The sequence below is a fragment of the Anser anser genome (assembly GCF_964211835.1).
Source record: "Anser anser genome assembly, chromosome: 1".
In the NCBI taxonomy this organism is placed as follows: Eukaryota; Metazoa; Chordata; class Aves; order Anseriformes; family Anatidae; genus Anser; species Anser anser.
In genome coordinates, this window is record NC_139720.1 from 146,646,856 (window position 1) to 146,671,363 (window position 24,508).

The 24,508-nt window shown below is 38.1% G+C and overlaps 2 protein-coding genes across 2 annotated transcripts in view; one reads left to right on the top strand and one right to left on the bottom strand.

Annotated features, from left to right (window-relative positions):
* The window catches only part of LOC310892160 (tumor necrosis factor receptor superfamily member EDAR-like), a 461,331-nt gene that overhangs the window by 64,161 nt on the left and 372,662 nt on the right, over window positions 1–24,508 (bottom strand). The gene's annotated exons all lie outside the window — the stretch shown is intronic.
* Window positions 1–24,508, top strand: part of LOC310902228 (ranBP2-like and GRIP domain-containing protein 3) — a gene marked incomplete at its 3' end in the record, with an annotated part of 72,471 nt that overhangs the window by 495 nt on the left and 47,468 nt on the right. The window contains exons 2-23 of the mRNA XM_083843439.1: window positions 1,920–1,987; window positions 2,490–2,601; window positions 3,582–3,734; window positions 4,595–4,825; window positions 5,200–5,345; window positions 6,658–6,850; window positions 7,395–7,485; window positions 8,353–8,562; window positions 9,857–10,035; window positions 10,134–10,309; window positions 10,590–10,713; window positions 11,060–11,221; window positions 11,617–11,754; window positions 11,851–11,997; window positions 12,443–12,625; window positions 12,712–12,795; window positions 13,302–13,437; window positions 13,599–13,696; window positions 14,240–17,300; window positions 21,756–21,920; window positions 22,777–22,881; window positions 23,788–23,852. Of these exons, the coding sequence (XP_083699565.1) occupies window positions 1,920–1,987; window positions 2,490–2,601; window positions 3,582–3,734; window positions 4,595–4,825; window positions 5,200–5,345; window positions 6,658–6,850; window positions 7,395–7,485; window positions 8,353–8,562; window positions 9,857–10,035; window positions 10,134–10,309; window positions 10,590–10,713; window positions 11,060–11,221; window positions 11,617–11,754; window positions 11,851–11,997; window positions 12,443–12,625; window positions 12,712–12,795; window positions 13,302–13,437; window positions 13,599–13,696; window positions 14,240–17,300; window positions 21,756–21,920; window positions 22,777–22,881; window positions 23,788–23,852 (6,027 nt within the window). The remainder of the gene's footprint in view (window positions 1–1,919; window positions 1,988–2,489; window positions 2,602–3,581; window positions 3,735–4,594; window positions 4,826–5,199; window positions 5,346–6,657; window positions 6,851–7,394; window positions 7,486–8,352; window positions 8,563–9,856; window positions 10,036–10,133; window positions 10,310–10,589; window positions 10,714–11,059; window positions 11,222–11,616; window positions 11,755–11,850; window positions 11,998–12,442; window positions 12,626–12,711; window positions 12,796–13,301; window positions 13,438–13,598; window positions 13,697–14,239; window positions 17,301–21,755; window positions 21,921–22,776; window positions 22,882–23,787; window positions 23,853–24,508) is intronic.

The window sequence follows — 24,508 nt, forward strand, 5'->3', positions numbered from 1 at the left end:
TGCGAGGGAAAAGGGGTTTCCTCACGGGAAACGTCGCGGGTCTTTCCTCCGGCCGGTGAGCCCTGGGTTTGCTGTAGGAGGAGCCCGCCGGGAGTTACAGAGCCGTTCGGGTTTGTGGGCCCCTGGTTCCTAACTTCCCGGCGTTACTTCCCTTCAGAAACTGAACTCACAGATAGGCAGCACGCCGCCTTAAACTTTCAGTTTCCTTTACGTGCGGCGCGGTTAATATTTCTGGGCGGCCGCTTCGTGAAGCGGCAGCGTCGAGGGAGGGAGAGCCGGGAGAAAACGGCTCTGCTCTCTGTCACTAGCCGGGCACAGGGGTGAAAAACTCCAAGCGTTCCTATTATAGCTGGAAAATGCTACGCAGGTCTCAGCCGACTGATGCAATTCATGGGGCCCTAATCCTGAAAGATGCCGTTCTGCTGCTCTGAATTGGTTTTATCGCAGAGGCAGAATATTTAGCAGCCTGAATGTGCCCGAGCTAACCATTATACGTTAGGGACTGCATGCAGGGCCTGTGTACACCATCGTTTGTGCCTTTCCCAACAGCAACAAAATTGTCCTGTGACTTTGTTTATTCGACTTGGGTGCTGTTTAGATTAGACGGTGTCAAGTGCATCGCTGCCAGACTCACAGATACTTTTCCACAGTTTTGATATTTCTGGTGGACTCAACAAAAAACATTTCCTCTCCTTTTCTTGTGCTCAAGGCCACTGGATGCATTTAGTTTTGACTTTTGAGCGATGTTTACAACTGACTGTGTCGCACAGTCCACGGTGGAAATAGTTACTGGTTTCCTTGTTGTGTTGATTTCAGAGGGAAGGGTCTTACAAGGCTGCAAGCGTTTATTTTGAGGTTTCTTTTCATCCCTGTATACAAGGTGTCAAGTTTGACTCCACTCTGGCATGTCAGTGCGTCTTTGTGATACCTGAAAATATGGACTGAAGACTAGGAGGCCTGCTTTCATTTAAATTCACTTTTTAAAGTTTTACGTAGATAACTTCAGGGTGGGAGAGGGGTGAAGACTGGCAGTTTGAGTGTGTTTAGAATGTAGACAGTTGTTTAACGTTTTGCACCGTAGACCTAACTACCTCCAGTATTTTGGAGTTCACAAACAAAACCTGCTTTTGATCTGATGTTGGGAGCTCAGATTTTAAATACATGTTATCTAGCTTCTACCTTGAAGTTTTTGCTTGTGACTTTGTAGTTTCATAGCTCATTCCTTTGACTCATTTCCTCCTGCCCGTGCTTCTGCCATCTTGCCCTCTTGCTTGCTCAGTCTTCTGTTTTGCCTTTTTTTTCCACTTTCGTTTCCCTGTTTTATTCCTCCATAAATACCTTTCACCTTTCATCCCCAGAACAAGTGTGTTCAAGTTATCTCAGACTGGTAACATCAGAAATAAATTAATGCATCAATGCATTTTGTATATAAACTGAGAGTAAGTGGGATTTCTTAGTTGAGGAGAAAGCATTGTCTACCTATATTTAAACAGTTGTATGTGACATGTACTAGAGCAGGACTAAATAGCATCTTCTTGTTTAGTCTATCAGATTTAGGGATTCGTTTTGCAACCTTGTTACATTGGGGAAAAAAAAACTGTACGTTAAATGTAGCTGACTCCATTCTTCTACACTCTTTAGTCAGAAGTGTTTATGAGCTGTTACAAGTATTAAGGCTTGTTGCTTGCTTCACCAGTAACCTCAATTTCACGTTAGTAGCCTTCGCCGGTTACTGGAAAAACATTGTTTTCCAAATCCCACATCTTTCAAAAACAAAGCTTTGGATATGAGGAACGGACTGGAGCTGATAACTAGTTATCAAATTCAGTCTCTCAAAAGTATTAGAAGGGTCTTCCTATTCAATTACTTTAAAAGTGTTGTACGTCTAAAATGTGCTTGTCGTGTGTTTTCCCCTTCAGAAATCGTTGAAAGGATTCCTTTTTGCTAAGCTGTATTTTGACGTCAAAGAGTATGATCTTGCTAAAAGGTAACACACGTTGATGTATGCTGTTATTCTGTTCTCTAAAGCATAATAGAAAAGCTAAATGAATATGAAGTAGACTGGAGAAATCAAGATCACTATCATGCTGCTTTAAGGTAGCAGTAGACATGGGTATCAGATGCTGTTTAAATCTTTATAAAACAGCAACTTAGATAAATATCTATGTGATATTGAAAAACTTACCGTTTGAAATGGCTTTTATTCCACTGTATTATGAAGTTATTACAGTTTCTGTGAAGTTATTACAGTTAGAGTTTCTTTTTTTAATAAACACCAATACTTGCTGGCAAATAAGTAGCATCTGTACATGTAAAAATAATGTTGTTCTGTACTTTAAGGTCCAGACCAGGTATCTAGAACCAACCATGACTGCATTTCCTGTGTCACATGTTAAATTCCTGCTTCAGTTCTATGGAGGCTGGGGGGGAGGACAGAGAGACTCATATTATTGAGGAATATTGATCCTTTTTTTTTTCCTGTTCTGTAGGTACATGTATACATACCTCAGTGTGCAAGAGAGAGATCCGAAAGCACACAGATTTCTTGGACAAATTTATGAAGCTGAGGGCAACACTGAAAAGGCTTTTGGATGTTACAAGGTAAACACTCCACTGACCTCCAATGTCCTGCTTTAATCCATTGCAAAGGGACTTTTAAAATCATGCAGTTCTGGACATTTCTTAAATGCATAAAAGAAAACATATTTGTGGAAAAAGTGTAATATGTATGCTTTCCGTTGCCAAATGCGTATATGATGTACTGCAGAGGGGATTCTTCATTTGACATGATTTGCTTCAGCAGTATTTTTTTTAAGTTGATTCTTTTGTGACCTAGACTGGGTCTTCGTGCTACCTGCTATTAAATTCTTTCCATATCGTACGTTGCCCTTTGGACTAAGGATCTGTGACTGCTGTCGAATTCCCTAGCAGGGGCTCTGATGACAGCAGTAATCTAGTTGCTACTGGAAGACTAGACCTAGGGTGTTTTCTAGTTGTTTGTATTTATTGCTTTTTTTTGGGTTTTGTTTGGGTTTGGGGGCGGGGGGGGGAGTGAGATGGGGCAGGGCAAACATAATTTACATTTATATGCTTGCCCAATGAGAAATTCACCATCAGAATGCCTTTGTTCAGGTTTTAGGGAGGGAGAGGATGTGCTCAACAGTTTTGCTGCCAATACATCCCAGCTTGTCTTAGTGTGTGACTTAATTATATCTTTCTTCAAAAGTGTCCATATGGAGTTAGACTAAAGGTACTTAAGAGTCCAGCTGCCTGCGTATAGCTGGTGGTAGGGGCAGAATAGCTGGCTTTTGCATTTTTGCTCTTCTAAATCTTTTCTTTTCTGAATTTTTGCTCTTTTGAGTTGCAGCAGATGTATCTGGGTGCTGTAAACTAGTGATAAGTTTAGAAACTGAGGTCTTTCTTAATGTATTCAGAAAGTATTTACTAATAGATCTGTCTAATTTGAATACCTGTGTCTTTTCAACGAGTGGTGTAATTCTTTCCTGTTCTGTGTGGATTGCAAGATCAAGTTACCTTTTTTTCCTGACTTTTTTTCCGTGTGTGTGCATGGGGAAAACTAGCGCTCTGTGGATTTGAACCCAGCACAGAAAGATCTAGTGCTGAAGATAGCGGAGTTACTGTGCAATAATGACATCACTGATGAAAGAACAAAATACTGGGTTGAAAAAGCTGCTAAGGTGTTTCCTGGAAGCCCTGCTGTTTACAAGTTGAAGGTAAATGCCAATTTCCAACCTCTGTTCTGTGACTTAAAGAAGCTTCTAGTATCTGACTGGAGCACTTTTCCCGTGTCATCTCATGTAAAACTTCCTGGCTAAATTATTTTAGAATCTTGAGTATTAAATCTAATGGAATTAATATTCTTTAGATTTAATTCTTCTAGAATTTATTCTTCTATTTAAAGAAATGTTAATTTCTTTGCTGTTTGACACTTCTGTCTAGCTTTCAAGAAAACTGCAGCTGCAGGCTCTCATACGCTTCTCAAGGTTTCAGGGTTGACAGTCTTCAAAAATGCAGGGAAATCATGTTAGTAGTCACATCCAAAAAGTTAAGACTAGGTAGGCAGTTCTCTATTTATTGTGTGACTGGCAGGAAGGTGGCAGGCCTGAGAACTCAGACTTCCTTGCTCTCTACGCTGCTTTTTTGTTTTTTTAATTTGGATTAAAAACAGCATAAAGTAAGGAACGCTCTAATTCTCAATTACTGTGTAAATGCCTTCAGTCACACAATCTCACTTTTGCACAGGTATTAGTTTTGTGTAGCACAGCAGCAATGACACCTAGTCTTAAGATGCTTGTTTCAGACAGGCTATTCTGTGTCAGGGTATGCTGTCTTTGAAGCAAATGGTTTCACAAGCTGAACATACCATCCATAAGAGGCAAATTGTTGTGTTTTTTTTGTATTTTAAATGTTTGAGTATTTCTTCAAACTTTGTAATAACTGGAAGCTTTTCAGCTTTAATAGTTTAAGTAATGTAGTCTGTGTGGTGGAGGCAAGAGAATTGTCTCTTAATGCAGTTGTTGAAAAGGCCCACATGCAAGACGAAATATTAACGTGTTGCCTTCATGTTCAATAGGAGCAGTTGCTGGATTGTAAAGGTGAAGATGGATGGAATCAACTTTTTGACCTTATTCAAGCAGAGCTCTATGCAAGACCAGATGATATCTACGTTAACATCAGACTTGTTGCACTGTACCGCTCAAATAATAGGCTGAGAGACGCTGTTTTCCATTGTCAGGAGGCAAAGAAGAAAATACCTTTGCAGTCGAGCTTGGAATGGTGCTCCTGTGTCATAGAGACATTTGAGGTGTGTAATCATATTTTGATATTGTGATAATCTTCCATATCATTTAAACTAGCTTGTGTCTCTTAGTTCATTACACTGACAGCTATTTCTCAAGTGATTTAACTCCTTCAAATGCAAATTAGTGAAACCACTCAAATTACAAAGTACTTCCTTGGAGTTTCCTTCCTAGAGTTAAATGTTACAGAGTTGTTTAGTTTCTAATTTCAGGGACCAAACTGTTCAGGCAAATAGTTCCCTGGAATTTTGCTGTTGGTGAATGTCTCAGTAGTGGAAATAGATTATGCAGTAAATGATAGTGATTTGTTTTGGAGAAGTACTGTCTTTGCCTTTATGGAAGGATGACTGTTCCTTATCCTCTGAACCTTCTTCTTTAGGAATATCTGGAATCTGTACAAGACTTGGAGTCTGATAAAAGTAATTGGAGAACTATCAAGAAAGACTATCTGCTGGCCTATTGCAGCTTTCTTAAAGTGATGCTATCTTCTAGAGATGTTCAAGAATGCAGAGGCGCACTCAAAAGGTATAGTTTTACCTTTTCTGTATTTAAAGCAAAACAAAAAAACCTCTATGAATTGCATGTATTTTTCTAGGTCACAGAACATCTACCAGGCTTCAATTTCACTGTGTAACCAGTTTGTGGATGGGAGAGGAGACTCTCTGTTTTAGAATAAAGAAAGGTTCCTAATAGGCTTGAGCCCCAAGCTATAAGCCTTGTTTGAGTAGTCAGCACATAACCATGGGGAAGACCCAATATTATCTTGGGTCAATTACCTTTTTGCCATTCAGTAAGAGAATGTTCTGTACCTCAGCAACTATCTCATTAAAATTTCCCAGATGCTTGTATATCAGCTTTGTCCTGGTCAAGTTAACACAACACATGTTGAAATAATGAAGAATTTTAGGCATATAATATAATTGGAAGGGAGGAAGCTGCCTGCAGTAAGAACATTCACCTTCAGAGAAAACTGGATAGTGTTTCAGGGCTAGCTGGTTTCAAGGCGTACCATCTGTGTCACAGCTGAAGTAGTACAAAACAATGTTTGTAGCCAATTTGTTGGTGAAGAGCCATGTTCCCTTAGATCTACCTTCTCTTCTTTCTTTTACCTTCTCTGGAGATATTCAAGACCCATCTGGACGCCTACCTGTGCAATTTGCTTGAGGGAACCTGCTTTGGCAGGGGGGTTGGGCTCAATGATCTCTCGGGGTCCCTTCCAACCCCTACAATTCTGTGATTCCCTTTGTCACTAACTTCTATTGACATAGCTTTGTTTCTCGCTTAAGTGACGATTGTTACCTTTTTTAAAACAATGTTCTTCAGTCTGCTCTTCTTGAATGAGTATATGAAGCAATACAGGCAATGGTTGAGGAATAGGTAATGTCCAAATATGTCCCCCCCCGAACATTGACCATAAACGTGTGGTTGTTCTTCTAACATTTCGTTAGAGTCCTTCAGGGTACCTAGATCTGAAGCACTTCTAGATCATGGCAACGCTAACAGCTATTATAGTTTTGTCAGGTTACTGAAAGTGTTGACTGTTTATTGGAAAGCCACTCCTGAGTGGAGACTATTTACTGGCCTGCAGCTATTCAGATTGCTGCGGTACCTCTTATTTGGAAGAACCAGTCTAACTGTATTTTGGTCTGTCCTTTTGGTAAGTGAAGTGAATTTTACTTCAATAAACAAAGTTGAGAGCTTTGGGAGTTTGAGACGGTTATTCTGCCTTCTAGTTGACTCATCAAGTTACTTGATTCACAGTTAAATAACGTTGTCCCCAAACGTGCTATAGCTTTTACCAGGACTTTGCTCAGAATGAGTCTTTTCTACATTTTAGTCTTGATGGTGTGCTTCACTCAGTGAAAACCTATGTGAGTGGGACTGACGAGTTGTCTCATACCTTCATCGAAGTGAAAGGACAGTTATACATGCATGCTGGAACTTTGCTACTGAAAATGGCTCAGCACAGTGAGGCACAGTGGAAAGAGGCGTGTGAACTGGCAGCACTGTGTTACATGATAAGTTTCCAGGTAAGTTGTTTTTCAGTGTATGCCTTTAGTTGATGCAGTTCTTGGAATGCTCTGTTAAACATTTGTATTCTGAAAATTAACTAGTGTTTGTAAGACTCCCTCCTCACCAAATCTTATTATTCCACAATTCTTTAAAAGATTTCAAATGGCATCACTAGAATAAAAGTGTATCATCAACTGCTTTTCTTGTCAAAAGTAAATTGACTCTTAAAGGCTAATGAGTGTATTTCCCACAGTCTGTTCTTTTCTGCAATACAGCTGAAAACATAATGAATAGTAAATTTATTGGTGTAGGGAGGGAAGAGGATGAACTGAGTAACTCCCTTATTCTTGCGTAGACAGCAGAACTAAAAAGGTGTGCTATTGTGTGCTATTTGCAAAAGATACAGTTGCCCACCTCATATTTTTCAAGGGATGTGTTATATAGTACCTTCAGAATTGATGCTCTTTTTCTTAAGTTTTCTTGTGCTTGTTTCCTAATTTTTGAGACTAATTTAAGTGATCTGCTTTGTATAGTAAAGAAGCTATAACAATTCTTCACCAGGTTCCTAAACCAAAGTCAAACCTAATAAAAGAGGAGCATACTGGACAAGATACCCTGGAAATGTTGGCCTGTGATCGGAAAAGCCAGTCTGGTAATGAAAAATAATTAAAATCCCTTAGTTACGTTTCAGTCTTATGAATAGCTACTTTAAGAATCAAGTAACTCTTGTTAAAGAATACACTTTGTGTCTTGAAATGCAATAATACTCTCTGGATTCTGACTCCATATGAAATGCAAAACAGTAGTTTGATCCTGACATCTAATGTTTTCTTCCTCCTCTTCAGCATGGTGGTAGACTTCATTCTTTCTTTTCAAGTGAGCTTTTTCTTCTTTTTATCTCAAGGACACTGAGGTAGAATTGAACTTTTTAGCATTTCCTAATCTGAAAATGCTTTCTGCCTGCTGATTCTATTTTACAAGTTTACAAGTATTGTTAGCCCAAGCATAAAATACTATTGTTGCTCCATCCTTTCCATTCCCTTATTTGTTCATCAGGTTTGCTGTTTCTGTTGCTAAGCTTAGGCAGGCTTTCAATCTACATGCTCTATAGCCCCTAGATGAAAACAAACAAGAAAAAACAACAGAACAGTAAACATCAGGTTGAATTGTTCCAGAATGGATTTTGATAAGATCAACTCCAACTTGTATTACAGCTGCTTATTTTTGAATACAGTTGCAATGCCCCTAGAACAATAATTTAAAAAAAAAAAGTCTTTGTAAATCCAGTTGTCCAGGAAAACAAATGCCTTGGGACTGGTGTCACTAAAGGCTTGGAAAGCCTATGTGCTGAAACACTGACCTAATTACAGGGAGAATATAACTTACCAATTTGTGGGTTTCATAAGGGGAAATCTTGATTCTCAGCCTTCCGTAGCAAGAACAGCCCACTGTATCAAATACTACTTTCCTTGATTAAGTTCACTGTTTATCTATGTGAAGTGATATTTTTGTCTTCTAGGTCATATGCTGCTGAAATTGAGCCATGGCAAAGAAGACTTCCTGAAAGAGGTTGTGGAATCTTTTGCAAACAAAAGCGGTTCATCTGTGCTGTTTGGTTGTCTCTTTGAGAATGGAGCTTCCAGAGAGAGGTCTTTCCTTGGTACGGATGATATTGGAAATGTCAGTATGCAAGCACCAGTGCAAGAGGAACTTCATAAATACGATCTTGGTAAGAGGTGTTACTTTCTGAAACTCAGCATAAACATGACTGTCTGTACCAGAGAGTCTTCTAGAAATACTTCATATTGCAGTAAGAGACAGCCATACTAGCTGTTCAGTGTTGCCCTAATTACTCCAAAAGAGTGATACGTAAGGAGTTTCAATTTATGCTGTAACATGTTGCTGAGAAGCAGTATTGTTATGCCTGGTTCTTAAGAATTTGTCACATACTTCCCTACTTCTATCCTTTCTGTGTTTTCTAGTCTGTTCTGATCCATTTTCATTTGCTGCTGCCTGTTTAGTTCTTTGTGTTTGTACATCGATAAGTGTCAATGGGAAGGCAGGTCTCTCTTCCTATGTAACCTATGAATACAGGTTACGGGCACAAAAATAAGGTAACTTTAGGAAGAATTGCAAACTAGTAAAAACTTCTTATTTTTGAACTTGACTTGATGATGAAGTCTGGCTTTGAATTTTGGTGTAACAAGGTTAGAGTACTAGTAGTTTTTTTACCTAGCTGATAATTTTTAGAAACTTTTAGGCTGTTAAATCTTTTCTGTGTACTACCTAACTCTCTGTTAAGTAATTTTAGACAATAAGGCTTACAGTCCTTTATCTTAAATAGCTAAAATAAAGCTTATACTACCACAACCTCTCATAAGCAGTTTATTTGTAGTGTTTTTTGTTATGTATTTTAAAACAACGAAGGTCTGTGCATGTTGCATGCAGGCTAAAGATTTTCCCTGTTAAAGAAATAAGTGCAAAAACATAATTGCAAAAAAAAGTCTGGCTTTAAGTTAGAAATTAAGTGTTCAAGCTATTTTAACATTTAACATTGCTGAAGATAGAGATTTCACGAGCATTACAGAACTAAAAAAGCTGCAGTACTTCTGTTTAATGCATTAGTTTAACCTGCTGCCTCAAAATGAAGAGTTTAAAATTTAAAATTCTTATGTACTTCAGTGGAAATGTTATCTCCATTCTTTGCTTTGACAGAAAAGCTAAAGTATTAATACATTTGGCTTGTGCACTCCTATGAAGTAGATGCTGCTTCTTCGAAAGCTATTTATATAATATAAATAGATGCCAAAATCACTTCAAGAATGCTACATCTTACTTTTAAAATGCTTATTTCCAACTTAGATGGAGGCAAAAAGATGGGAAGAGATTGCTAGGAAGCTCCTTCAGTGTGATATATATACTAAAACTCTACTTTTCATATAACGAAACCCGGCTTCGATCAGATGTTAGTCTTCCTAACTAGGATGCAGATATTAACTTCCTACAACTTTGTTTTTGCATAGGTGCTGTTCGAATGCACCGTGGTAGTCTCCAGCACCTCGTGTGGCTTTGTTTGCAGTGGATCTTAATGTCAGTGTTACCCCCAGTGCGCAGATGGCTAAAACAACTTTTTCACTTGCCCCAAGAAACATCAAGACTAGAGACAGATGCTCCTGAATCCATTTGCCTGTTAGACCTTGAAGTAAGTAAATTTTCCATGTTCTTAAATGTACTATACAATTTAAGAGTTTTGGTATCTAATACTTTTTATTTATTTATCTTTTATTTTTACAAAAACAGGTATTTCTGCTTGGAGTGGTATTCACTAGCAACTTAGAATTGCAAGAGAAGTTTAACGCTCACTACAGTGCACATCAGCCTCAGTTCTTACCATTGGCAGTGTGCAAGCAGCTCTATACTGAAAAGCAAAGAGCCTGGTGGGATGCCGTTCGTACTATTACGCACAGAAAAATAATGTAAGGCTTTTTAAGTTTGGAAATATTCGAAACGAGTTTTTAGTAGCTTCTGCAAGGGTGTCATGAATTGATCCCCATAGATTGTGTGTAAAATTCATTTTTCTTGATGTATTTTGGACATTGAAGTCTTACTGCTGGAGGGGCTTGAGACACTTAAGAACTTTCTAAAAATGGGGTTTTCATTTCTAATAATGCATTTTTAAGCTAGATGTAGGTTAGGACTAAAAAAGATGAAAAAAAAAAAGAATACTAACTGTGGAATATTTCTTCTGATATGTAGGCCAGAAACATCAGTAAAACCGAGGCTTGTAGTACAGCATGGAATAAGTACTCTGCGAGCACTGGATAAACATGGCCTTCAACCTGCCTTAATTATATACTGGGCAAAAACACTGCAAAAAACCGTAAGCTAAAATTATTTTAAAATATGTATAATCTGATGTTTTTTCTCTTATTTTGTGAACTAAACAGTAGATAAAATCAGATGAGAGAACTGTGGTTAATTTTGCCAGATAAGTTACTTGCTATAGTCGCCCTAGTGAGTTCTCTATCCCTCACTACTCTCTTAATGCTACTTTTAACTGTAGTGGTATTTTCTACCTGTATGTTACATAGCTCTGTAGAGAGGTCGCCTGAGGTTTGTCACAAGTATTAGAGAAGATACTAATTGCTTCAGAGAACAATATGTATGAATAGCAATGGGTTTGAATTTGTTGAGATGACCTGCTTTTATTCCCTTTTCTTCAACAGGGTATTAGCCTTAACTCCTTTTATGACCAGAAGGAATACATTGGACGAAGTGTTTACTACTGGAAGAGAGTCTTGATTATGCTGGAAGTAGTCAAAAAGAAGAGAAGTATTCCTGAACCTACTGATCCTCTCTTCAAACATTTCCGTAGACTTGACATCCAGGTACAGATTGATTAATCTAAAATTGAAGTAAGAGGGATTATATCACAAAAATTTATTGTGTGTGTGTATGTTGGTTGGGGTTTTCTTGCATTCTACGGCTCTATGGTGTTACTAATATAATATCATTAACAGTGATACTTGGTAGTAACTGCATGTCTGATTAAAGGCAGGGGAATCTCTCCTTATAACTTTATTTTTAATTTTAAAACTCTATTTGATTGGAAGACACTGAACTCCCTTACTACCAACTTTCTTTAAAAAGTGTTTTCCTTGTATTACAGGAATAAAAAATTAGTAATATCATTAACCTCCGCCTGCCTGATTATTTAGTGGCGTTCACATGCACTTTCTGTTCCAAGTATCGAGTTAAGTATGACTCGTCTTTTGCTTTGTAGGTCTCGCAGGTTACAGTCTATGAAGAAGAGGCACGTATAGCATTTGCAACATTGGATGCAGTTGATGGCAGAACTGATGATGCTTTGTTAGCATTTGAAGCTATTAAGAATGTCGTTTCATACTGGAATCTTGCTATAGTAAGTTCATAAATTTCATTACCCGCAAATGCTTTTTCTTCACTTGTTTTCTTCACTTGCATTCTGACTGATTCTAATTAATGTGCATATTGTTAGATCTTCCAAAGAAAGGCAGAGGAGATTGAGAATGATGCCATGATGCTAGAAGAACAAGAAGAACACAAAGTCTATCTTTTTAAAAGCAAGCATTATCTAATGAAGATCTTAGACGAAAGCTCCTCTGATGTGTCAGTAACTGAGAAAGTAAGTAATTCTTGCTTAAAAGCTTGTTTCGAGAGATGCATTGGTTTATGTTACTATTTTAAAATGAAACCATTTGCATTCAAGTCAGATTTTTTAGACCAGACTTTACTTAAAGGCAAGCTAAACTTATTTTTTCCCACATGACAAATAACCTGCATAACTCTAGTGGGCTAGTACATTCTGGGAAACTTCTGTAAGATACCAGATCGTGCAGTGTTCTGACTACTCTGTGGTTGACAGCTTCTTTGCCAACAAATAGCTTTTGCCCATTATTTTCTTACAGAGGTTAACAGTTTCCAAATAAAATTTAAAGCTTACATGAATTGTTCTCCTACATTAACTTTGATTTGGAGCTTTGCTGAAAAAACAGTATTTCTGATCAGAACGTAGTCTCCTTCTCTGAGGAAGAATGCAATCATGACTTGCATTTCCAATAACTTTCTAGCTGCCGGTATCTGTTGAAACTGTGAGGGAAATGTTGGACGCAGTGATTCAGGAACTCGGAGAGAATGATGAAGAGGCAAGTCTTGCCTTCGGAAATGACCTGTCACCAGCTGTAGATTCAGAAGTGAAATATTCCACTTCACTGTCTAATAACTTCTCTGTCTCACCATCTAAGAGCTACAAGGTACATTAGCCAGTTATTATTTTAGGGAAGTGTTATGTTTGAATAAAAATTCAATAGGTTAAATGAACTTTTCTTCTGCTCCCCAGTTTTCTCCTAAAAATCCCCCTCAGTGGGCAGAAGATCACAGATCTATACTTCAAATGATCTGTCAGCAAGTGGAAGCTTTAAAGGTAAACGACTTTGTAAAGTTAAACAATTTTGTCACCATGTTCAATGCAGATCAGCTCATCTTGTTGTTATAGTAAGGACTCTGATCCTAGCCTAGCAAGCTAACATTAGTTCATGCTACCACATAACTCAGTGAAAATATCTTTGTAAACATCTACCTAAAATGAGTGCAAGAGTAAAACTTGTTGCCTAAAAACCCCAATTCAGGACTCAGGCAGGGGTATGGAGGCAACCCTTCCAAGGACTGTGTGTGCAGAAAGAGTTCTGCTATCATCAGCTTGGGTATCATCCAGTTGGTTCTGGGACTTTTATTTCTGGCTTTAGAAAACACTCCCAGCATGCTGTATAGCATGAACAGATCTTGGATTATTCCAACAGCCACCTCTTGATTTTTTTTTCAGAGTTTGAACATGATTGTAATTAGGGTAGGTATCGCTCCTTATGCTTTCTTCTACAAATACCAGTGTTATACACTTACATTCTCTTAATTGAAACACTGTCTTAATAGAATGAGATGCAAAAAATGAAACACAACAATTCCAACTCGAATGTATCATCTCGTTGGCCTGGTGAAATCTATGGAACAGATATTTTGTCAGAGAGCTATCAGAGAGCACAAAATCTTCATGAAGCTCCATTAACAGGTAAGTTGTTGCTGAAATCTTAATTAAACACTTAGCTAAACTGAGGTAGACTCGTTAAAATATTGCAGAAATATTTTAAGGTTCATAACTAAAACTGATCTCGGGAAAATCCATTCAAAACTACAAAAAAGGATATAAACTCTTCTGGTGTTCATTTTCAGTTGCTACTACTGGCCCATCTGTTTACTATAGCCAGTCACCTGCCTATAACTCTCAGTATCTTCTCAGAACTGCTGCGACCAATGTAACACCAACAAAGGTAAGGATGAATGTATCCGTTCAATCTGTTCCTACTGGTCTATAGAAAAGAGTGATTTTGATTCTTGTCTTGAATGACTGCTTGTAGTTGAAAGTTACTGCATTCCACAGATAGCATTTGTTAAAATGGAGGTAGCTGATGGTTGATCTTTCTGCTTTTTCTTTGTAATGTGGGGATCAGGCAGAGCAGCCAGCAAAACTGGTCTGTAAATGTGTTAGTGCGTGTCCCCTACTGGGTATGTGTGATGGCACTTAATTTTTTTCCCAAAAGTAGTATAGGAAAGGAGAATTTTGCTTATCAAAAAAAAAGAGCCTCAAAAACACCAAAGAGCCCATTCATATTTTGCTCCTCTTCAGTGCTTGTTTTCAGATGCCATTCAAGATTTAAAATAATCAGTTTAAGGCAATCTCATAAGTTAAAGTCTAAACTAACTTTAAAACACGCACTGTTTTTAAGAGTGCATGTCTGCGTGGGCTCTAGCATAGTAATACCTTGTTCTGTCACCATAACAAGAAAAGTAATTGCCTTCCGCTATTTCTTTAGGCACCTGTCTATGGCATGAACAGACTTGCACCTCAGCAACATATATATGCTTATCAACAAACAATCCATACACCACCTCTGCAAAACACTTCTGCTTGTGTGTTTCCCCAAGACCTATATGGCACATCTTTGCGTTTTGATGGTCCTGGGATCATTTCTCCTCGTGGGGCTGGTGATTACTATAATTACAGTGTTCCACAGGCAAGCACAAATCCACAGCTACCTGGACCTGGCTATTTCACAAAGCCTTCAGTCACACCAACAGCTTTAAAATCTGCAGAATCAAAAATGATAGAATTTCCAAAATCTAAATTTGGACAGCCAGGAACAGTAGAAGGGTCAAAAACACGTCTGCCAACACCAGCACAGTCAAGTCAACCAACAACTTTTAAATTCAACACTAACTTCAAGTCTAATGATGGAGACTTTACCTTTTCTTCTCCTCAAGCTACAACACAGCCTGCTAATGCAGTTTTTAACAGCAGTGAAAGCCTTTTGGGTCTTCTGACATCTGATAAACCTTTACAAGATGATAGATACGCTGAGCAAAAACCAGTTAACAGCCACCCAACTGGTCAAAGAAATGTATTCAACTTCGGTAATAAACATATTTCAGGCATCCCTTTTACAGAAGGCATGGCACAGAATGCACGTAAAAACTTGGCTTTTGAGAGGAGTGATATGTTTAGTTTCCAAGAACCAAGCAAGTCTTTATTTATGACTTCAACTTCTGATTTGGCCAATAAAAGTCATGAAACAGAGGGAGGAAGCACCCTCGGAGATGAGAATGATGATGGTCCTCATTTTGATCCAGTGGTGCCCCTTCCTGACAAGATTGAAGTAAAGACAGGTGAGGAAGATGAAGAAGAATTCTTCTGTAACAGAGCCAAACTGTTCCGTTTTGATGCAGAATCTAAGGAATGGAAAGAAAGGGGTATTGGAAATGTGAAAATACTGAAGCATAAAGTATCTGGCAAATTCCGTCTCTTAATGAGACGGGACCAAGTACTGAAAATCTGTGCAAATCACTACATAAATACTGATATGAAATTAACTCCAAATGCTGGATCGGACAGGTCATTTGTATGGCATGCTTTGGATTATGCAGACGAGTTGCCAAAACCAGAACAGCTTGCAATTCGGTTTAAAACACCAGAGGAAGCAATGCTTTTCAAAAGTAAGTTTGAGGAGTCACAGAACATCCTAAAAACCCTAGGATCAAATGTTGACACATCTGTGGCTCAGACTAGTGAGACTACTGAAAAAGAAACGACAAGTCAGGATATCAAGAAGTCTAATGGATCGACCTCAGGGACCCTGAACTCTGTATTTCAGTTTCCAGAAGATGGAGTGACCAGTGAACCTGGTAACAAAGTCAGTCTTAAATCTGTTCCAACTGCATCTGCCCTTCCAACTTTCTCATTCAGAAAGGAAGCTCAGGAAACCTTTTCTTCTGGTGGGTTTGGACAGTCACTCCTGAAGAAGGATCAATGGGAATGTAAGGTATACTTAGTTCCAAATGAAGCAACTGCAAAGAATTGTGTATCGTGCCAAAGCCCAAATGCAGATGCGTGGCAAACACATGGCACCCCATCAACTGAATCTGCTCCAAGTTTCAAAGCCACCGGTAACACTGTGCAGGACAAACTTGGATCTGCCTTTGCTAAAAAGGAAGGTCAGTTGGATGGCAGCATCCGTTCTGTGAGAAATGAACCTGTTGCCTCCCAGAATCCAAGCAAAATGAATACAGAAGCATCTCCTCAAGTTTCTTTTAAATTTGTATTAGATGCTCCAAAAACCATTCAAAATGACTTAGGAACTCCTTTTTCTAAAAAAGGTCAGTGGGACTGCTCTGTAGGCCTAGTCCAAAATGAATCCAATGATGAAAACTCTCATTCTTGCCAGAATCCTAAATCACAAAGTCAACCAAATGTGCCTGTGTCTACTGCTCAGGCACTTCCTGCTACCAGCTTCAGTTCTGTTGCTGATGCAACTGCAACTAAGCCACAGAAGAATACATTTGCGGAGCTTTTTGCTAAAAAGGAAGGTCAGTGGGATTGTAATACTTGTTTTGTAAGGAATGAAGGTTCTTCACCAGCTTGTGTAGCTTGTCAAACACCAAATCCATCTGGTAATTCTGTTAGTGATGCTTCATCAACATCTACTTCTGATTTGAAAAGTAAATTATCTGAACCTGCCAAAGGACAACTAGGAACAGGTTTTAAGTGTGATTTCTTAGGAAAAGGCTTTAAGTTAGGTCATGCCGAGCAAGGCAAGACACCAGCATTTACGTTTCAAATTCCTGCTGATTCTGAAGTGAAGTCTGCAAAGGAAGGATTTAACTTTTCCATGTCAGTGCCTCCAAGTGGATTTAAATTTACCATACAGGAACCTAGCAAAAATGCCACTAAGAAAGATGATCCATCCAAAGAGTGTGCAGCTGGCTTCTTAAAAAATGATGATGAAAACTTTGCAGATGGAGAACGGAAAGTCGAGCTTCTAGCTGTGCGATTCAAACAGCAAGACGTGGCAGACTCATTTAAGCAGATTTTTGATGAAGCAAAGAATGCCCAAGAGAAAGGAACACTGATAACACCTCTTTATTCTCGTGCCAATACACCAAAAGAATCTCCATGTGGCAAAAATGCTGTAGCTGTACTGGAAGAAACTACTAGAGAAAGAACCGACCTCAGCCATGGCGATGATACTTCTGAGGTAACTGTAGAGGCCTCAGAGGTGTCGAGCACATCTGAAACGCCGACAAAAACAGTGGTTTCTCCTCCGAAGTTCGTATTCGGATCTGAATCTGTCAAGAGCATTTTCAGTAATGAAAAGTCAAAGACATTCACATTTGGAAATACTTCGGCCACTGGTTCTCTCTTTGGGTTCAGCTTTAATTCTCCAAGAAAAGGCGAAGGCAATATTCCAGCATCGCAGAAGGAAGTAGCTGGACCAAGAAGCTCCAGTGCACTGCAGAAGCCTCAAGACAGCAAGGCATGCAACTTGGCTACTTCGACACATGATGGGCCCGCCAACTTCTCATTTAGAATTGTGGAAAAAGGTGAGCGTCCTTTGAACTAATAATTTTTTTCAGCTATGCAACTTACTAAGCAGTCATCTCTTAATGCTACTCACATAACTTTTTTTGTCTCAATAATATATCTCTTTTTCTTTCCAGCATACTTTCTTCTCTCCCCTTCTTTTGAGGAGGGGGGAGTGAGGGGAGGGGTTGTGGTGGGTTAGCTGCCCAGCAGGGTAAAACCACCACACTAGCATTTTAATGGTATGGTACTTCTCTTTGATTTCATGCACTGCTTCCTACCATTGCAAGACTGTTTAACCAGATGATAGTATATAATTTGCATACTAGTCTCAGATTTATGAAGACAAACTGTTTCTTAACTAAAGTATAATAAAGTGTGGTGGCAGAGATGTTAGCTACAGTTTATTCAGGTGAGTACGGTAAGCTAGTATAGCATTAAACATGAATTTTCCTACTGTGACACATAACTACAGAATGCTTCCAAAGCATAGGTAAGTGTGTTTTCCCCTCTTTAAAAGTACAGTTAAACACTTACATCCAAACAATTTATTTTTTAGGATTTAATTTTAGCCTTTTTAAATCTAATCCAATGGCCTTTTGGACAAGCACACCTTCCTTGCAACCTGACAGTAAAGGTATTTACACGCTGCACTGAATGTGTGATAAAAACACTTTAGCAGGCATGGACAGTAACCCAACTGTAGCACAGCAGTTGGCTTAGTAATCCTTACAATTAACATGCGTGCTGGAAGAGAGTACTTAAAATTCTGTGTCTGACTACTGTATTTGTCAGGTAAGAGAATGCCTTTGATGTGTGAGCACGATGGATGGTCTTTTTTTATGCTTTTGGCTGTTGTTTGCCTTACTTTTTAAGGGTATTTAGAAACCTGCCTTGCACTTCACAGTTTTACTGAACACACACACGCTGCATCTATAAAATTCTCTTTTAGTAAAGGAATTATATTCTTTTTTTTATTTTTAAAGTGTGACTCTCTTCCCACCTGAGGTCTTCCACTTCAGTGAAATATGCTTGAAGATTTCTAGACATGTTAACTAGTAAAACTTAAAATATATTCAAGTTATGTGCTGGAAATGCTTAATTCAGTTTCCTTATTATCAATGTTAACTTCTGCAATTTTAAAAACAAGGCGTAGGCAGAGATGAGAGAGCCAAATTTAGCTACTGTTTACATGTACGTGCTTCATGTATAATACGAAGTCCACCTTAGCTAGCCAAAAAGCTTTTGCTGATGTAACCATCTTGTTTACATGCAGAACCCTTAACCAAAATTACACCTTACAGCTTGATTGTGTCATCATAAGATGTTAAAAACAGTACTTCTCCTAAGTTAGGCTTGCTGGAAGCATACTCAAGCTAGTGCAGTTATGCAAGAGCAGTTTAATTTTCAAAAACAAATTTTTATTGTAGCTTGCACAAGATAGTCTTCTAAAGTTAGTGTCTTAGACTGTTAAAAACTGTCAAAGTCATTTCAAACACCGTTTTTCCAGCTTAGTATTTCTAGAGAAGCTATTCTTATTCAAACGCTGAACTCATGTCCACCTTCTGCATATCTGATTGAGAGTCAAATGTTCTGTGTTTTTAGGCATCCACGAGTCTATTAATAATTTGATTTCATTTTCATCATTGAATGTCCATAAAATAAAGTGAATTAGCATTCTGAGCTAATGCATAAATGCAAGAACTCTTGCTGCCTTGAATTCATTTTGTTTTTATATTGGGAACAGGGAAGGTGTTTTAAAGAAATGAAATAAAAAATCATATGCCTTTCTGGTACTTCAGACAGTTCTTCATTTCTGCTTTCCTGATAACTAGGGTATGGTTATATACCTTGCTTTATTTACAGTTGGTGTTACCTTCAGTGTAGGTTTTGGTTTTGAGCTCTGACTGGCTTAATAGCAAATGACTTTAAGTCCTGTCCGAATTAGCTTTTCAAGTCTACATAAATATAATTTGAGTTTCTCATGGGGAACATCTTTCAGGGAATGGTTTCTGAGTTTTGCTAGGGCAATGTTCAAAAGAAATTTAACCTCATAAGTCATTTTCCATTGAGGTGCGAAACAACTAGTTTTTTCTTAGCTTTTTCTTTGGCTCTTCTCATGAGCTTTTCTCAAGTATTTTAACAATTTTAATTCATAGTTAAGTCAATTGCATGTGTTAAGTTTTAAACTTCAGTATTTTTATATTTAGCAGATACTCGCTGATATGTATGGGGGGACAAAACAATTATTGTGACTAGCTAGATATTTACATCTACATGATCTTTATATCAAAGACGAAATAAAAGCAAAAATGTAATACATCAGTGAAACTGCTTCCAACTGTTGTGCGCGGTATTGCTCTTTCTGTTCCTTCCATATACTAACAACTGTGTGGATTTTTTTCCCCGAGTAGAAAGCTGTATCATCCCAAAATCAACAGCCTTTTAGGAATATACTGTATGTGTGCATGGCACTGTTTTCATCGCAGCCTGTGAAAATACATTTAATCTGTTTGCAGCAATTTTAAATAAGCAAAGTTAACTTTCTTGTGGAGAGGCTGAGTAGAAACTGATTTAAGTGATCCCATGAACATCTCGCTCAGTCTTCATATTCTGAGGGCAAATGCACATTGTAATCCTTTCTGTTGCTCAAGTGTTCTGTCACTTCAAGTGGATGTTTGGATTGCTGGGATTGTAATCAGTGTTTGATCAACGTGTGAAGAACTTTACCTGTGTATTGATCTGAACTGACTTCTTGACGTTTGTTTTATTCAGTTTTTATATTTACTCAACCAAAGTGAGACACTTGCTTAACTAATCTGAATGAATAAAGCATGTGCTAGCAGGCAGCATACCTGCCTACCTTTGTAACACAGTACTGCATTTACTTTATACAGGCTCAGAAGAGCTATTGAGATAAGACTGCTGGCTATGAGTTTGAGCTTCTCTCTATGCTATATTAGGAACCTGAAGTGATTGACTCCCCTTGATTAGAAGTTAATCAGCTGGGACAAATGTGGAGCAGGCAACACTGCAAAAGCACTTATAATTGAACTGGGGCTTAGAACTTCGAATGCTGCTTTTATTCTAGTACTACTTAGGTTGCTTTTACTCTGCTGGAAGATACAAATGGGAAAGCTACTTTTAAAAAGCAGCTTTATTTTAATATGTCAGTTGTGCCAGAGTATCGGGGCATGTCTAGGAACACTAAATTTATCTTCTCTCCCTGTCTCTTTTTGCAGAAATGAATGTCAAAATGCTTGAGCAGGAAAATCAGTGTTCCTCAGGAACTGATTAATTCCTAGCTGAAGCTTTAGGTTCCACCTTGACTACGTTGTGCCACAAAGCTGGCGAATATTTTATTATGAAAAGAACAGTGAGCTTTTGAGAGCCCACTTCAAATTCTGCTGACTATCTTAGTGCAGACCTCTAGTGCAGTATGTTATTGTGTTATCAAGTGGGCTGACTTATTAAAGCAATCAAATGATTCTTGGAAACAGATGATATATGGATATTGATGTGCTTATGGGGTAATTCTTATTAATAGTTAACCAATGTGTTTCTCTTAAGCCTTTACTTTGTAAATTACCCCTCTAAACAAAAACAAGTGAAAGGAACTCCACATGTGACCCTTAAACTGATGCATCCTTCCTCTTTGCTTCTATTCTATTATGCATAAAGATGTGAGATTATTAGCTTTAACCTTCGATTATTAGTGTTTATTCAGTGAAAGTGGAATAGGCAATTTGATGTTGAAGGAGAGAGCAGAAGAAATTGTATAATAAAATCAGCAATAGTATTTGTCCTTGCTGGGAAAGCTAGTTAAACTTTACGCTGATAGCAGTATTTTGTTATTCCAGTAACGTGAAGCTATGAGATTACTCTTAAAACACTAAAAGTTTCAGCAGCAGCTGCTATGGTAATTAAGTTGAGATTACTTATGGGAAATTTGAGCTTTTTATTAACTAATTTGAAATAAGTCCTGCTCAGTTGCTATTTAATATTTTCTGGAACTTCAAACACTTGAAGCAATTCAATAGTACATGTTGCTGTAGGTGGCTTTACGTTTTCTTTTTCAGTCCTGCATTTTTCCTCTCCACCTCTCTGGATGACACCTATATGGCTCTTTTTCCATAATCTTATTTCCTTTGGTGTAAGGACATAAATAATCCTTCTAACAATATAAAAATGCAGGTTTGATACTGATCTGAGGCTTGAATTTCAAAGGCAATAGAACAGGTCGTAGTTCGGCATGCAGTTCAGAAATTATTAAGTTCTAGCATGCTTTGTCCTAGCATTCTGTAACTTTAACTGTTGTTTCCTGTGGTTGAATAAAAATATGTAGGCTCCGAATATGTATGTTTCTAACCACCTAAGAATTAAGTCAGCTCTGTAATAATGGCAGTGTTGGACTAATGTTGCTGCCTGTTCTAAACTAATTTAGTTTTAATGCTTTGTTCATTTTCTGTACAAAGCTGAGAAGACAGTGCCAGAAGATGATCTTCCAACTGATGAGGTTATAATTGTTTACGAGTTAACACCTACCCCTGAGCAGAGAGCTCTTGCTGGCTTTCTTAAACTACCTTCAACATTCTTCTGCTATAAGAATAAGCCTGGATATGTGAGTGAGGAGGATGATGGTAAGGAGTGTCAAAATTGATCTTTGTGTTGCCTTTTTGTTGGGAAAGGGTATAATACTATTAAAACCAATAGACGCTCTAATACTAGTTTGGACTGATGGGCGGTAATGTTTGTGTTATCTTCGTTTGTGCCAAAGATGTACATTTGAGTCTTCAGGACAGAACAAGGGAGGGCCAGGAATGACAAAAAGGAATTTGCATTGGTGCTATATGGGTGCTCTGACTCATTGCTAATGTAGTTGGTTAGGTAAGACTACATAAATATTCGAGCAAGAGGCGTATCTCTAAGTATTTTGAGAGTCAAGTGGTAGGCAGCCTTTATCAAAAATAAAAATGCTCAGGTTCCATAAATGGTAGACTGGTTTCTCTTTATTCTAAAGCAAATTCTTAACAGAGAAACTGAATATTTTACATCAACTCTAGTTGTATACAACTAAATTCCTCTTAACTTACTCAGTAGCAATTGGTTAAATTGCAGTTCTGAAGCGTTTCACTGAACAGGAAATAAGAGATGATGAGCAGCCTCCCACAAAGATCTAGGCTTGCTTGATTTTATACAAAAGATCTTCCATCTCCCTTCCCAATTGTGTTTAGTGGTACTCTTAATAAAATTAATAAGAAATAGATTTTCTGAAAGCATGAAACCCATGCCACACATCTAGACTGAAAAAGAGTCAAGAGTGCACCAAAGCACACACATGCAAAATAGGAAGTGAAGGCTTACTTGCTGGTGAGTGAAACTTAAACATTAGCAGAAGTTGTGTGTGCTTGCTAGGCTTGTGAGTCTGAAGGGCTTAACAGACTTCTCTGTACTTGGACGATGCCTGAGAACTTACATTTGTTTCCTATACTTAAGATGAAGACTATGAAACAGCTGTTAAGAACCTTAATGGAAGACTCTATCAAGAAAAGAAAAGGAAATTGCAGGGTTCTGCAAAAGATATGCCTGAAAACACAACAGGTAACTTTTTTTATACTGAGATTTAAGCTCTAAATCTAGAGGACACCCGGGCTCTGAGGTTAATTTGATTTTTCCTGAGATAGTTTTAGGAACACTTGCACTGGAATCAGAAAAGCTGCAGCTTAAAATGCATCTTTAACCTCAGTATGTTGAATTGTTATCAGTAAGTGGTACCTGAATGAAAAGAACATTTTAGAGGGCCTTTAAACAAGAACATCAAACTGTCTTCTTACCTGGAAACTCCTGCCTTTCTTCTGAATACGAAGAGCTGAGCTTTGCAAGATGCCTTTGAAAGACCAAAAGAAAAAAAAAACAACTTGTCTACAGCTCTGAATGTTTAATTCTGCTGATAGTAGACTTAGATTATAAGCATGTGAGTTAATGCTGTTCAATAAGGAAAAAAGTACTTGGTCTCTGTAGTAATAATACAAGTGCAGAAGATAATTTGCTTGTTTTCATGCTAATGGTTATTTTGGAAGTGCCTCTAACTTTAGTGTTGCATAAGTGGGTATCTGGATAGATACTGTAACAAAGGAGGTCTGTTTTTTGAGGATGTGTGGTTCTATGTGCTAGAAAGAGGTGGTAGATATTGGGCTATCAGAAATATAAGTAAATGTTGAAGGAAGCTAGCAGTAGTGGCAGTTGCAAGATTGAACTTCACATTGTTGCTTGGAAACTCTCTGATAGCAATAGAAAACCAGGTATTGCAAAATGACAATTCTTTAGCCACCCTGAGCGGAATTACCCTTCCGCTCTTTCAATAATGATGCTATTTGAAAAGTTCCTGAAGTCGTACTTTACGTTGTCCCGTGTATCACGGTGTTATTTGATAACATAGTTGCCCAAAATTACCTCAGTAGTCAGCTGCCTTACCAGCTCTTTTCTATTAATTTTTATTCTTTGCAGGAGACATCACAGGCAAAACTGACTTGAAAACTGAAGGAGAATGTGTTACTGCTGAAAACGCTAAAGTATGAACTAAATCTCTATACAACTTTTTGTCATTGAATTTGTAGAAGTATTTTCACACTCGTAAGACCTGATACTTTTCGCTTTGTGGGGAATAAAACATGTATTGGGGAAAAGTTATTTGAATCCTCTGACTGTGCCTCAAGTCTTTGACACTGGAACTGAGGTTCAGATCTGAAGTTTCTCAGGGAGAGAAAGGAGGTGCAGCTGTTTTCCTAATATAAACAGCTTTGGCTAGTAATGTCCCTCTGAACATGTATGCAAGAATTAATTGATTTCAGAGAGATTTCAAAGAGAAATTGCATCTTTGTGGAAGCATACTGCTTCAGAGGTACTTGGGTCTCTTGTAAAGTTAGTGTCCAATGTGTGGTAAGCGTCAGGAAAGAAATTAAACTGTCAGAAAGCTTCCAATAACAATTTTTTTCCCTAGCTGTTTACAACTTTTTTTAATGCGAATTGAGGTGGCCATCTTTAATTTCATCTAGTGTGGGCCCCTGGTTTCTAGTTGTTTCCAGATTGAACCCACCTTAATTTCAGTAGAATTTGTTGCCACCTATGTTGTCTCTAGGAGGCATAGTTGCATAGATGCACAGCTTGTTTTTGTCCAGAGTTTCCTGAAAATATCCGTTGAACGGAGTAATGAGCAGTTCTGAAGCAT